General features: G+C 38.3%; 1 protein-coding gene across 1 annotated transcript in view; it reads right to left on the reverse strand.

The window, feature by feature from the left end:
• Nucleotides 1-15,842, reverse strand: part of F13A1 (coagulation factor XIII A chain) — a 189,041-nt gene that overhangs the window by 58,574 nt on the left and 114,625 nt on the right. Inside the window, exons 7-8 of the mRNA XM_054591918.1 lie at nt 11,945-12,119; nt 8,852-8,990 (exon numbers count right to left, since the gene is read on the reverse strand). Of these exons, the coding sequence (XP_054447893.1) occupies nt 8,852-8,990; nt 11,945-12,119 (314 nt within the window). The remainder of the gene's footprint in view (nt 1-8,851; nt 8,991-11,944; nt 12,120-15,842) is intronic.

Genomic DNA, 15,842 nt, shown 5'->3' on the forward strand with positions numbered 1-15,842 from the left:
AAAGATGTAATCTGTATTACAGCAATAGCACAAAAGGCAGGGGGAATGTAACAAAGTTATTATATGCTATGGAAATTAAGCTAGTATTAATCTGAACCTGATTGTTGTAAAGTTTGATGTTAATTGCAATCCTCAGGAAAACCACTAAGAAAAAAACTGAAAAATATATAGTAAAAAGAAACAGAAAATGTATTAATATGATATACTAAAATACATGTTTTACACAAAATAAGAAAGTAATGGAGAAACAGAAGAAGAAAAAATATAGTACATATAAAAAGTAAATAGCAAAATGGCAGATGTGAAACCTATTTGTCAGTAATTACATTAAATGTTAATAGATGAAATGCTCCAATCGAAAGACAGGGATTGGCCAAATACATAACAAAACATGATTTAACTATCAATATATACTGTATATAATAGATAAACTTTATATTAAAAATGCATATAGGTTGAAAGTAAAAAGACAAAAAAAAATACCATGCAAGTAGTAGCCAAAAGATAGCTAGAGTGGCATGTTTGTATCAGAAAAAATAAAATTTATGACAAATATTGTAGTAGAGACAAAGAAGGACTTTTTTAATGACAAAAGGATAATGCTATCAGGAAAACATAACAATAATGAATACATCTGCATCTAAAAACAGAATCCCAATATACAGGAAGGCAAAACTGAGAGAACTGAAGAGAAAAATAGACAATTTAACAATTCAAACAGAGGTAAGGTGTATTGGTTGGATGAAATGGATGAAGGGAGTCAAAAGGCACAAACTTCCAGTTACAAAATAAATGTCATGGGTTTGTAACATACAGTATGGTAACTATGGTTAGTAATATCGTAATGCATATTTAAAACTTGCAAGAGAGTAGATCTTAAAAGTCCTCATCACATAAAAAATATTTTATAACTATTTATGCTGATGGATATTAACTAGTCTAATTGTGGCAATCATTTTGTGACATATACACATACTATTTAATCATTATGTTATACACTTGAAACCGATACGATATGTCAATTATACCCCAATAAACACAAATAAACAGCCCTGGCTGGTGTGGCTCGGTGGATTGAGCACCACTCGAGATCCAAAAGGTCTCCAGTTCAATTCCCTGTCAGGGCACATGCCTGGGTTGCAGGTCAGGTCCCCAATTGGGAGTGAGCAAGAGGCAACCAATCGATGTTTCTCTCACACATTGATGTTTCTCTCCCTCTGTTTCTCCCTCCCTTCTCCTCTCTCTGAAAATAAATAAGTTTTATTAAAACTTAAAAACTTTAAAACAAATAAACAAAAACAATGAACAAATACAAATTTGAGACTGTAATGCTGCACTTTCAATCATGGATGCACAAACAGGTAGAAAGTTGACAAGGAATTAGAAGACTAATAATAAGTCACCTAAACATAATAGACACTTATAGAACACACTACTCAACAGCAGAAAAATACACAATGTTCTCAAGTGCAAATGAAACATTTTCGTAGCAGACAACATGTTTGGTCATAAAACAAATCTTAAAGTTTGTTTCATTAATATTTAATGTAATTATCGATAAATAGGATTTACATCTGCTTTTTGTTATGTCTTGTTCATTCTTCTGTTTCTCCATTACCTCCTTATTTTGTGTAAACAAATATTTTCTAGTATACCATTTTAATTTTTTCCTGTTTCTTTCCACTATATGATTTTCAGTTTTATTCTTAGTAGTTTCCATGGAGATTGCAATTAACATCATAACTTAAAACAATCTAGCTCAGATTAACAACAGCAGTTTAATTTCAAGAGCATACAAAAATTTTTCTTCCATTCCCCTTGCTCTTTGTGCCATTAATGTAATATAGATTATGTCTTTCTATATTATAAAAACATCAACACAATTTTATAATTACTGGGGTTAATTTATTAAAAAGTAGGCTCTAGGGTGAGACATCTTGGGTTTGTAATTTAGATTCTGCCACTTTCTGGCTGTAGCCAGGGTCAAGTTACTGTGCCTCATTTTCTACATCTATAATGGAGGCAGTAATGGTAATTTAAAAATTCCCATTACCTTAACAGGTTGTTAGAAGGATTAGATGAGCTAGTACATGTCACCCACTTAGATGAGGATCCAGTTCCAAATAAGCTTATTTCATAATCATGAGCTATTTTGATTTTTGTGGGGTGGTAATGCCTTTCAATTCTTTCTTCAAGACACTGGTGTGGGTTCACAGTGTATATTCTTAGTTTTCTAACAATGACAGCTCTCGTGATTCTGCTCCAGGTAATTTTCCCAAAAACAATCTGGCTGACAGTAATGTGGTTAAGAAGATGATCTATTTGCAAATAATATTATCTCTCACTCTCCCTTCCTCTTCCTCTCTAAAATCAATTTTAAAAGATTTTAAAATTAAAGGAAAATAAATATCTTTGGTAGGTGTTCAGAACTCGTAACTTAGATGCATTGTAGGATAATTTTATAAACACTTAAGTATCTTGAAGTAGTTTGGTCTGTATTTATAATTTTTTTCCTACTTTAAAAAATTTTTGGATTCATTTTTTTCACATGTAGTCATTAAAACCCAGGATAATAGAGCAATATGAAAGTCCAACTTGTTGGAACACATTGAACATCTCAAACAATGGACAAGGTGGATTAGTCGAAATCTCAAAAACACACTGACAGCGTGCAAACGACCACACCAAGGACTGCAACGAGAATTAGAATTGGTGGCTGTGTTAAACCCAGGACTGACTTCAAAGTGTGAAAGCTGCTTAATTTCTGTTCTAAAACTTGCTTTGAAAGAGCTTTGCTTACAAATTCAGTACTACTCATTGCAGCACAGAGATTTTTGCATTTGGAGTTAAAAAACAAAACAAAACAACAGTAGCTATACTCTCTAAAAAGTATTAAAGAAAGTTGGAACTTTTTTCCTTTTCTTTCTTTTTTCTTTTTTGTTCATTTTTTGTTATTCTGTTACAGTTGTCCCAATTTTCCTCCTTTGCTCTCCTCTGCCCATCCCACTCCCTGCTCCCACAGTCAACTCTCACACTCTTGTCTATGTCTGTGGGTCATTCATACATGTTCTTTGTTCCTTCTCCATCTTTCAAAGAACCAGATGCATTTAAGCCAGCCAATAGCAGAAATTTTCTGTGATATGTTTTATTTCAGTTTTGTTTTGTTTTGTTTTTTCTTCCTGGGGAGCTGATGTGAAGCCAATGTGCAAAGCAGCAGCTAAATGTGAGTAAGCAAATCACAGCCTGGCCCTGTGCAGATGAATAGGTCTTCACACAAAGCAAGTGGTAAAATCTGATGAATACTGGCTGGAAGAGCAGTAAAAATCATTTAAAACATAAATAATTAGGGTCATTTAGAGCTGAAAATGACCCTAACACTCATTAAAACCAAACTCATACATTTATATATTTATATCTGAGAAAATTAAGGCCCAGAGACATCAAGTAACTTGCCCAAAGTCACCCAGCTAATTTGTGGCAGAGTCAATCACATTGCTTTGCACCGTAGAGAGAGAAAAATGACAAGAATAGTTTGACTTGATTTATTTGGTGTTTTTCCATGAAGCCCTGAGGAAAATCAAAATAAAACTGATTTCTTCCCACTTGAATCATTGACTAATTTTTAGATTAGTTGAAACTTTGAGTCAAAACTGAAAAATACAAATTTGCTAGTTCACAATTTACTTTAAAAGATTAAACTTAAAAATTCAGTTTAATCAACCTTATTTAATTTTGAATGAAGAGGCAATAAAGGAAATAAAGACTCTTGCTAATTGTTTTAGCACTTACCATTTTTACAATTATCAGTAATATCATACAAGATGTTTACCACTCTGAGTTAGGCTGTTTTTTACATCTGCCAATTGGCCAATCAGCTGGACTTTGAGAAGCAAATGGGTCAGCTTACGGGCCTTAGTGTAAACACGTGCTCAGCCCCCTTCTCTTCCTGTCCTGAGGGCTCACATTTCCCCACACTGCACTTGGAACTCCACTGTCCAGAGATGAACAACTTTCTCTCGAACATGTGCATGAGGAAGGGGCTTAGGAGCTAGACACAAAAGAGTCACAGCATCTAGAAAGCTGTTGGCTCCAAGAGGGAATCTGAAACTATTGACTATTGGACCCACAAAGAGGGGGAGAGAGGGTTTATCTCAAAGGAGTCAGAACCTAAAATTAGACAGCACCTAGAGGATTGACAAGCAGAAGGGGTGACAGAGGGGTAACAGATACCTGTCCTCACCCCTGAACAGCATTAACTCCATCTGCTCCTTGTGAATGCAGGCCCGGAGGCATTAGCCCTTTCAGGAAGGCAGGCAAAGGGCTAAGTGTTCTTGATGCTGCACAGGAAGGAGCAGCAAGGGAGTGGATCATGAGAGTTACAGTGAATTTCAGTATTCAAAAACTGTAGTCATAATACAGGATAACTCTATGAAACTCATTCCTTCCTGCCTGGTCTATGAAACATTGATCTTTGGTTGTCTCAGTACGTGAACAGCTTCTCTCCTTGCTCCCCTGGGCTTACGACGGAAGCCCCTTCCCCTCATCTCCATGACTTCTGGCTCACATTACAGCCTATCTGATATGTTCTGTGGAGTGTTCTATACGTGCTTGTCTCACCCACAAACAGTGAATGGAGCTCCTTATGGTCAGTGACCTGATTAATTTCTCTCTGAATCTTTTGCATCTAGGTATTCACACATATTAGTGCATGATAGTGTCTGTTGAATGAATTATATGACATTCATTCAGTTAAATGAGCATTTACAAATTTTCAACTAATTCCATTTGTTAAGTTCTTATTCTATGCTCTGCACTCTGTTACATGCTGGCAAAATAAACAAAAATAAGTTAGATCAGACACTGCTCTCCATTGTAGGGGTTGCATTCTGATGAGGGAAAACAAGAGATTGGCATAGTTCTTTCACCCAGAGTGATAAAATCTGACTAAATCGTTTCCAGCAAAAGCACCCAGATAATGCTTTTATTTAGGAGAGAAACCTTTTATTGAAATATCTTTCACAACCCTAACAAATGCCACCATCTACCTTTCTTTTAAAATTGTTTCCATTTCCATTGTGATCGTCATGTAATGAGGTAACTAAATTGACCTTTTTCAAGGTGAGGCCAAATAGAGACTATGCCCCTGCCCATAAGAGTGAGCCTGTACTCTCCCTCCTCAATGAGCCCTCATTTTCATATTCACTGTGAACTGCAGCTTAAAGTGGTGCAAGTGTCTTCATTAGAGTGTCCACAGTGATTCATAGATGTCTTCCCCCAGAGGTTACGCATAATTCAAAAGCCATCAGCACACTGGGGACAGGCAGCTTAAATTGATCCTTCCAGGATATGTTATTGTGCATCAGCCCACTTGGAATTTCATTTGCTACCCGGAGGCCCAACTACTCTGCCTAGCTGTGTCCGTCTAAGGTTTTTCAGTCCTTCTCTCTCCCAAATTGCTAAGAAGCTGACTCTTCCCTCTGTGGGCATCAACACTGTGCCCACTCTGTGCAAAATTGCTGCCCCCTGTCTGCCAGGGCACTCTCAGAGGGAAACCTACCATGCAGGGACCTAAGGAAGCAAACCAGAAAGGAGGTAAATAAGCAGTCAGTCCATGATGGTTTGTGTTGATGAAGGGAGAAGGGTCAGAACCCGGGAGGAAGTCCAAACCTCACTTCTTTTGTCTCAGGATTATATTGAGCATGATGCACTGTCATACTCACCTTTGTACTCTCCTCTGAACACATGAACTGGCTTATTTCTGCCTTGGGCTTGCTGGACCTGGCTGTCACAGAGAAGAGGACACCCTGGGCTTTGAGACCCAACCAGATAAATAGATACACCACAAAATTTGTACCGTCAGGACTTGAGCCAAGAGATGGTGGATATACAAGAGAGAGAAAAACCAAGAAATCATTCTCATGGTTTCCTTTGAAAAGAGAGGAAAGAGGGCAAGCAGGGCAGGAACCACTGACAAACTGAGAAGGAGTTGGGGCAAGTCTGTTTGACTGGAGTCTATGGAGGAAGGTGAGTCTGGGGCTTGGGTGAGGCCAATTGCTCCTGAGACCCTTGCAAGAAAATTCTCTAGGCCATGCATTGCCAGCCAAACTGCCCTGGACTCTCAGGGGTCAGTGGATGCCCACTAAATCTTCCCTGCATTCACCTCTGCCTCTATTAGACTTCTTCCCCCTACCACCTGTGCCCTCCCAGCAGCTCAGGTGGTCCCTGTCCCTAATTTCGTTAGCAGGTCCTGATGGAGCACTCCTTCTGGGCCCACTACCGTGGTAAGTGCTTTGCCTGGGTCACCTCATTTGTCACAGCTACCCCACCAGGAAATAGTTGTTATCAAGATTATCCTCCCTCTACTGATAAGGAGACTGAAGCTCAGAGAGGTAAAGCCATTTTCTCAAGGTCACATGACAAGTAACTCCCCAGGACAGAGCTGCTCTGGAGGATGTGACGGTAGTGATCCTGTACTGGTTAATGTGTCAAGAGCAGCCCCCTGCCAACCTCCTCAGTCAAGAAAGGGCTTAGGAATACTTTTGTTTTGAACATCTGTATTCCTACATCTGTAGCTTCTAGGGTCTAGTAGGGTTTTTGCACTGGGGAGGCATACATTTCTGGTTTTGTTTTAAAAATACCCCAAAGTAACAGAAATAGCACAGTCATCTTAGCACAATGGCCATCTTTTTTTTTTTCTGACTGCTTCTGTTTCTGGTTAGGTTGATAATGACATATGGCCTCTAAGAAATTCCAGCTGTGTGACTAATAATGAAGGCAATAATAACAGCTAACATTCATGAGGCACCTGTTATGCTTGGCTTTGTGTTGAGTAAAGTAGAAAATTTTGTCATCTCTACTTCAAAGGAGAAAAGGGAGGCACAGAGAGGTTATGCCTTACCCAAGGTCACACAGCTGGTCAATGGCAGAGCCAGTCCTTGGACCCAGACCAGAGTGAGCCCTTTGTTCTCTGTGGTCCATGATCTGGTGTCCCCTGAGTTAGTTTAACATCAGCCATTCAGTTAGTCAGACGTCAGTCATACAATATATTAGGAACCCACTATGCCTGCATCAAGTGAGGGGAAAGGAAGGGAGCCTCAGTCAGTAGTCTGATTGTGGAGTATGGGTAATGGTCCCAGACCAGGGAACATAGTTTCAGGTGATGGGATATTTGGGGAAGGCAAAGGAGCAAAGGATGACAGGAACAGGGAAAGGAATTTGGAGCAGGGAGCTGAAAGATGAAAGGGTTACCAAGAACAAGATCTATCAGCTTCACAATCTTGTTTATGGCCTTGTGGGGTTATTTGTTGGGGTGCTTCATGGGAATTTACGATAGGAGGCATTTGGATCAAGAAATAGGGAGGAATAATTTTGAATTGCAGTTGACTACAAAGACTGTGTGTGTGTGTGTGTTTGTGTGTGTGTGTAAGGAAGAAGTACACAGTGCAGAAAGCCAAATAATTCTCATTTTGCCAGTTTTGACTGTCACAACAGGCTTTTGGGTCAGCTATTTGGGCCGTTTTTTGTCATTTAATGTACATGCAGGGCTTCTATACTGCAATTCCAAGGGCTTAAATGTGCTTTAAATTGCCATTCAGCTTAAGGGGTGAGGTGTTGTCTTGCCTATACTCTCTAGCTTACCATTGCTCAGCTCATTCCCTGCAAATGAACTGCACTATTTTTTATTCATAGTAGCACTTTGCTACTAGTTCAGCGATTTCCTTCTTTCAACATTCTCAAAAGAGCGTTTACTGGTACTAGTGAGTTAATACTACTCCTACAACTGTGATCCATTCCTGTAGTATGGGGGAGTTAAGGCACTTCTAACTCTTAATTTCTCTTAAAATGAGCTTATAACTTCCTACCATCCCTATCTGGATGCTTTTACAACTGACAGTGTTTTAGCTTTATTACTTACAAAAAACAACCAAAGGGGACACATTCTGAGCTTAGAAATTCCACCTAGTTCAATGCCTGGCAATTTCCTCCCATACAGACCCTCATAAATGCTTTTTATATTTGGATTCTTAGGATTTTTTTCTTCTTTTTTTGAATATTGCTTTAGACTGAGTGGGTGCCATGGACGAAAGAAATTCCTTTGGAATCTTCAACTCTCTGTAGCCAGCTCGTGGTGTAGCTATTCAGAGCAGTGAAAGAACAGTGTGATTGACATTTGACAACAATGTCACCCCTACTCTTATTTCTATCTCTGAATGAATGATGATGTCATACACTAAAGGGAATCACATTGTTACACTCAAAGATCAATCCTATACTGCAAAGACAAAAAAAAGGTTGTGGTTAAAGGTCAGTTGGTTTTCACTCTCAGCTTACCAGATATGTGACCTTGAGTAAATTACTTTAACCTCTCTTGGCCTCAGTTTCCTTATCTATAAATGGAGATATTAATAAGCATTCACCTGATCAGAATTAGATAAGAGCATGCACACACAAAGACTGGTACATAGTAAGTGCTTAATAAATATAGCTACATGACTCAGAGTATTGACATAGATAATGCCAAGCTTCCATATCTCTACCATTCACAATTTTCATAAACCAAGGTAGAAAAGAGCTAGTGTAGGTTCTAGCCACTAAAACAATAGCCTTTATCACTGATTGTGGTCATAATGGGATGCTTGATTTTTATTACGAAGAGCCCAAACTGCCTGTTCAGTAACATTTCTCATTCAATAGGTAAAAACAATCTCTGACAGTTAGACATTTCTGCCTATGGTATTGAACAGTTCTTAATATAGAAGAGAAAGAAATAGTAGACCAAGTCTGTCTTGTAGTAAATGTGTAATGTCACTTTACTTAGATATCAGCAAATGTCCTTGTAAATCAAACTCACCACACTGAATCCTTTGTGAGTTTGGAGTTTACATTCCCATCTTCTTCCAGGAAGATATCCATTTGCAAATTGGCATCATTATCATGGGCTGAGAAATAATTGGTAACAACTCTTGCTGGTATCCCAAGGCATCGCAAAACTGCAGGAAAGAAGGACAGGCCACAACTAACCACATCACCAAAATTTAATAAATACACAGGGCACAATCTCTTCTTATAGGGACTGTTTTCTTTAACAATGTCAAAAATTCTGAAATAACAGAAGGAAAACCAATGAATCACCAAAGTAGTAATAAATGAGAATTTATTGTGTAGACACCAAAAAGACAGTTCACAAACCAGCAACACTCAAAATAAAAATGAAAGGTGGCTCAAGGATATATTATTATAAGGCAGCTTATATAGTGAGGAAACAGTGACTGTTTATTTTTCACAATGAATTGGTTATATTAGAATTTTCCTAAAAAATAAGGAATTGGTTGGTGGTTACCTTATATTGACCTTAGGAAGCAGTTCAAGTTTTGCTGACAGTTTCCAGAGGTAGAAGCAAGAAATGACCCAGGTCAAGTTAGACTTGCAAAACAAGCTAAGCTTTGTATGACCAAACTGATTTTTTCTGCTTGGTGTATCTTCAAGGCTGATCTCTGTTTTTGATTTTGACACTAACATGAAAAGCCCTATTGGCACATGTTGTCCTCAAATATTCGACACTGGAGACGGGGGCTAATGTCCGGCATACAGACTTCAGAGAGAAACCTCACTGCCTGATCATTCAGAACTGCATTTGGGCCAGACAAAGCCAACTGGAAAAGGAGCCCAGAAACAGGGTTCCAATTGTTTAGTCACTAATCATACACCAATCAAAGTGGTGTTATTTTAGTCCAACTAAGGAGATTATGTGCCTGGAGATAAAATAAAATAAGAAACCAGATAATGGAAAGTTAGGAATTTGCAAAGCAGATCCTCTCCTTGCTGGCATTTGCTCTGTGACACTCGGTGGAGGGTGACACCAGAGATTCATTTTAATTGTTAGATAATAAATTACTAGGATGCATCTTTTGCCATATGTATGTATTGATTAAACTTAATCCAAATGCCCTCCCTGGCTCCCAGGATGCCACACATCAGGGCTCATTGAAAATAATTCTGCTGACAATTTTAAGATTAATGATTTGGCTTGCCTTTTATTTTCTCAGAATAGTTTAGCATTTTTAAAAGATTTTATTTATTTATTTTTAGAGAGAGGATAAGGGAGGGAGAAAGAGAGGCAGGGAAACATCTATGTGTGGTTGCCTCACACGCCCCTTACTGGGGACCTGGTCTGTAACCCAGGCATGTGCTCTGACTGGGAATTGAACCTTTGACCCTTTGGTTTGCAGGCTGGCACTCAATCGACTGAGCCACACCAGCCAGGGCTGGTTTAGCATTTTTAACCTAAGACAATCCACCTACTTCAACAGAACAGCCTTGGAAGTCCAAACTGGAGTCTGCTGAGGTGGCACTTGACAATGGGTCACCAGGACCTCCTTCCCCCCAACTTTCCTCTTTGGGTTCATTCTCACTGTATTTCTCCACTTTGTGGTTCTGCCTTTTCCTAGCTTACCATCAAAGCCTGTAATAGATCTGATGACCCTTTAATACAAAAGGCATAAATAGATAGAGGGTGCTCACTGTTTCATCTGGTTATAAGCCTGAAGGAATTACACAGGCATAATGAAATTGTAGGCAGCAGAAGGACATGGAGAGGCAGAGGGCCCTTTCTATTTTCCTGGAATCATTTCATAAGAGTGGCTGCCATCTTCTACATAGTCTTGGCTTGTGAACCATGAGGGAGGGGAACTACTATCTTGAAGCCTGGGCTTCTTCCTGGAACTTCAGAGACCAGCCTTTCTAGGATACTGATAAACTGACCTTGATTGCTCTCAGGAAATATGTATATATTCCTTTAGTTCTTGGGTATACTCAGATGGCTGAGAAAATAATCTTATTCATTTTGAAGCTATGGTGAAACAAAATACCTGATTAAAAAAAACCTCATTATTTCTCCTGCTTGGATCACTAATTCTTAGACTGTCACAACATTGAGCTGAAACTGATAGGCTTCATAATAATTTATGGAAGAATGGCCTCATCCCAGCTTCCAGCTTCCAACCCCTCCTTGATATTTCTAAATAAAAAAATGCTAACTAGGTAAAACATTCTTTATTAATGAGCAAGCAGAGAGGACGCTCCCATTCAAGCTTAATGTTTTCTCTAAGGCTGTTGAAATGGCATGTGAATGAAAATCATTACCAATGATGAGATCACACTGAAATATATGTATTTTTAAAAGTAGTCACTGAATTAACAATAACGTTGGGCTTAGATAGGCAAATGCCATTTCAAAAAAATGATGCATGAGGCTGAAGAGAATAATTTTGTTCTCATGTGCTCTCTTCTATGGGTTGGATGTTGGGTGGATTAAATGCCAGAAGGGAAAGTGGGGAGTAAAGATTTTTCATTAAATTCTGATATCCAATTGCTCAGGGTCATTGAGACTTGCATGTAAAAGTGGAGATGAAAAAAAAAAATGGAGATGAGACCACCTGCCACAATCCTTCCATAGCTAGGATAAAAATTCAGTAAATATATTTATAAAAGCTTTCAGTGATAAACAACAAACAAGTAAGCATATTTATAAAACTCCTCAATAACAAATAAGCAGCATCCATCTTTTCTTACTGGTATTTATTATTTTAAATTTGGCTACTTTTAACCTTTTTAAAATGTGGGGGTTACTGAAAAGAAATGCCACATCCTTTCCCTTACATCCTTACTTGGGCCCTGGGACCCTCCATTTCTCTGGGTGTAGAATGATGAATTATGTAGGAAATAGTCTGTCATTCTTTCTATAAAGATTCTGCAGTCAAAGAGAAACTATGAGCATATTTGGTTGAAGACAATTTAATTATGCATCGACTACATCCCAGAATAGCCACCCATAAATTCTGTAGAGCCAACAGGGATTGCTAGGGCTCTATGCCAGGTTATAGATAAAATGTCATGAAGTGAAATTTCTTTTACATTAAAAAATATTACTCAGTTGGATACTTACATGTGTTAAAGACACCAGCAAAAACCCAGCACTGACCATAACGAACTGGATTCTTTGAACTCTGATACTCCAACAGAATATCAATGCTTCCAGTCCAGGCTGATGGGGGGACACCATAGGCATAGATATTATCCCAGGATCCAACAATGACTCCTTCATCATCTTTGGAATTAACCTAAAAAAGGCCACAAGTGGTAAGAGGGAAGGAAGATCATTTAGAAAAGTTTTCTCCAGCCTTTGATATTGGGCAAGATAAGACTCCCAGTGCCTTCCATAGGTCCTACATGATGGAAATAGTTCGCTACTGTTTAATTCACTGCTATATTATCAGAGAAAGTGATGTAATAACTAAGTGTGCAAGAGGAAACCCAATAACCAGACTTCCTCTTCAACAGCATATCATTGTAATAAGGTGGTGTTGAATAGCAGATAGGAAGACTTGTAATGTCTTCTCCAGTGCTTAGGAGAAGACACACATAAAGTTCTTGGTCTGGTTGAAATAGTGCTGGAGAATAATATGAGAAGGAGAGGAAGAAGGCCTACAAAATAAGAGAGCTCAAGTAGGGATCAAATAGAGATCCTCTGTTGGTGGAAGGAAATTCAAAACTGACAAATGATGAAAGACATATAGGTAGAGAGAGGGCCAAAAGTCTCAAGTTCTAAGGAGTTTTGACTTCGATGATGAATGGCAGACACAAATGAACGGAAAAGTAAACAGATGCTGACATAGGAACCATTGAAAGTTAGTAAGGTTCCCATTGGTACTTTATAGAATCTGTTTTAAATTGTTGCATTAAAGAAGTATTTTAATTTATGATTATTTTAAGGTGATTAAGGTTTTATAGTTTTGTTAAAAGATATTTCCATTTACATAAAGGGTCTGGCGTATTTTATAGTTTAAATATGGAGGAGAGTTAAATAATGGCAACCTTGGATATTTAGGAAAACCTATCTGCATATTCAGACCATAGCCATCTGGTTGCAGCAGACCTTAAGTGCAGGAACAAAAACACTTTGTACTTAGAAAATAAAATAAAGTTTGGGAAGTAACAGTTTCAAGGCAGTCTGTCAGTCATTTTTGGGGGAGGGGCATTGCTGAATCTTACCTCTCTTGGTGTAACTTTTTAAAATTAATTTACTGGGGTGACATTGGTTAATAAGATCATATAGGTTTCAAGTGTACATTTCTATGATACTGGATCTGCATATTGTACTGTGTGCCCACCACCCAAAGTCAAACCATCCTCCATCACCAAATATTAGGATCCCCTCCACCCCTGAACCCCGACTCTTTTCCCTCTGGAAATCACCACATTGTTGTCTGTGTCCATGACTTTCAATTTTATATCCCACATATGAATGAAATATGGCTTTTACATTTTTTATCATGTTTAAATACAGTCAGAAGAATGTCTGTGTGAGTAGCTGTGGGAGTTTTTCAAAAAACTGGTGCTACTTCAACAATGTTTATATGTTGACATGACTGTAGTTTGCAGTCTTCCTCCTCAAAGTGTGATCTGTGCCTGCAGTAGTGGAATCCCCAGGGAGCTTGTTAAAAATGCAGAATCTCAGGCCCCTCCCCAGACCTGCTCAGAGTCTGCATTTTAACAAAATGCCCAGGTATGTGTCTGCACATTAGTTCGAGAAGCACAGGTTTAGCCTATGCTGAGAAGACATCAGTAAGCAATGTGAAACATGCAGTTAAAACAGGTATGTTTGGACTATGAAAACCATAAGAGATATATTAAAATATGGTGAGTTTTAATGTGTTCACTTCTTTACCACTCATAGCTCAGCATCAGTGCTTGCGCAGACCCCTCTCTCAGGCGTGCTGCATTTAGCTATACAGGAGTCTATCTTTTCCAGCAGGTTATGAGTTAATTGAGAACAGAGATAAAAATCTGTCTTTCTGATTTCTAGCAAGTATTGGCAAAAAGCAGATGCTCAATAGTTGTTGAATAATCACTCGTATAATCAACAAGCATATGGGCATTGTTTACAATTGACTACAAGTAAAACTTTCTCCCTGAGGAGAGAAAGGTAAGAAACCAATCAAGTCCAGGTAAAGTTTACTGGTATTAAGACCAAAATATGTACAGGTGGGAGGGGCCCAAAGGAATGAGGAACCCATTTTATCAGACAGGAAGGTGGTGATGGTCGTGGTGATGGGCTGAAAGGCCACTTAAGTAGTGGAAACAGTTTGAATAAACACTTGGTGTCATCAAACAACTTGGCAGGTTTAGGGACCTGCTAGGAGGAGCTGCCTGGGTATTGTGTAAGAAGGCAATATTGGATGAAACAGAAAATACTAGAAGAAAACAATTAAGATGTGCAAGTACTTTCTACTTTAAATGACAAACCCTCCACTAAAATATGAAAGTTACTCTGGCGCTGAGGGGCATTTCCCAAAGACGGTCCTTCTGGGGAACGTTCTCTAGATCACTATTACATTTGATTTAGGTAGACTACTTTTCCCCTTTAACTCTGTCCAGTCAGGTTACAGTGAAGGTAATTATCTTGTTAATTCGTTTAATGTAGAAAAATGGTAATTCTTTGAAGATTTCTGAAGAACTTGGTTCAACTAATTGCAAACTTAAGCCTTTGATGTAAACCTTTGACTTCATTCTGTAACACGAGATGATAGGGCCAGTGAGGTTAGCCAACCATTTTGGCTCTATTCCTGATCAATACTTTTTGCTGCAGTTAAGTTGATTATTTAAAATTATTCATTTATAATGAAGCCTGAAGAATGTCTTTGCAGGCTATGATGTGGTTTGAGTTTTGTGGGTAGGTAGATTCAGCTTTAACTCACATTATTATTTCCTTATCCTTATCATTGAGAAATAGAATAGGGCTTATGATCCTCAGAGGTAAAAGTTTCTAAACTATTGGTCAGTGACTGATTTTCAAACAGATAGCCATTAATTAGAAGGGCTATTTATAGCTTAAGGTTGAACCAACTCAGCTAAGGGGAAGAGTTAAGATAAAAAAGGATATCTCCTCTACAGACCTTTTAATTGTTAATGCTGAGCTGTTCCCCTGTTGTTAGATAAATCACAACTCTCACTTATTAGCATTTGGCCAGATTAGCTACTGTTTTCTAATTATAACATTGATTTTTGGGGAGCACAGACGCAGAAACAGTGAAGTTTTAGTTACAGATGTAAAGAGTTAAAGCAGTAACTTTCTGCCTAGACAATAAGGTATGTTTGGGGGTACTTCAAAGGCATTTTTAAAATGTCACAATGGGCTGTTTTTAAGACCTATCATGAACTCAGAGTTTGACCAGTGACAGAATGAAATGTCTTGGTCTTGCATCACTGATGGTCAAGGAGACAATATGGGCTTTGGATAGGGAGCGCTATTAAACTTTATTAAGGTTTGTGCTAAATTATCCTCCCATAAGAGCTACAATTATTAGAAAAATGAAATACCAGCCCTCCTCTTCAAGTCACTGTCAGAAACCTCAGGTGCATAACATAATTAAATAAACTTCAAAATCTGGTTCCAAGAAAAAATGATTATGGTGGGGAGCAGAAGGACAGCATGGCTCCGTTCCTAACCCTAACCACAAGGTCTTCAGAAGCTCTACTGTTAACTCAACACAATCCTGAGACTTATCATTTGTATTTCAAAATCTGGAAAGAAACAGACCAAATTAAAATGCAGATCATTTTCTTGTCCTGACCAGAATAGTGGATACAGCTGCTGTGGACAAATGGGTGAAAAAGGTCTGCATCTGTAAAAGGATAGAGATTCTGGGACAGTGGGGAAAGGATACAAAGCCTTAGAGTTATTCCACCATAGAAGTGATTTATATTTCCAACCAGGTGGGGTAGATTCTGGAATGAGAAATTTAACATAATCTTAAAGAGAGAACACAGCTCAAGTATTCTAA

Source organism: Pteronotus mesoamericanus, unplaced genomic scaffold (genome assembly GCF_021234165.1).
Source record: "Pteronotus mesoamericanus isolate MK-2021 breed Mesoamerican mustached bat unplaced genomic scaffold, CSHL_Meso_final scaffold_31, whole genome shotgun sequence".
NCBI lineage: Eukaryota > Metazoa > Chordata > Mammalia > Chiroptera > Mormoopidae > Pteronotus > Pteronotus mesoamericanus.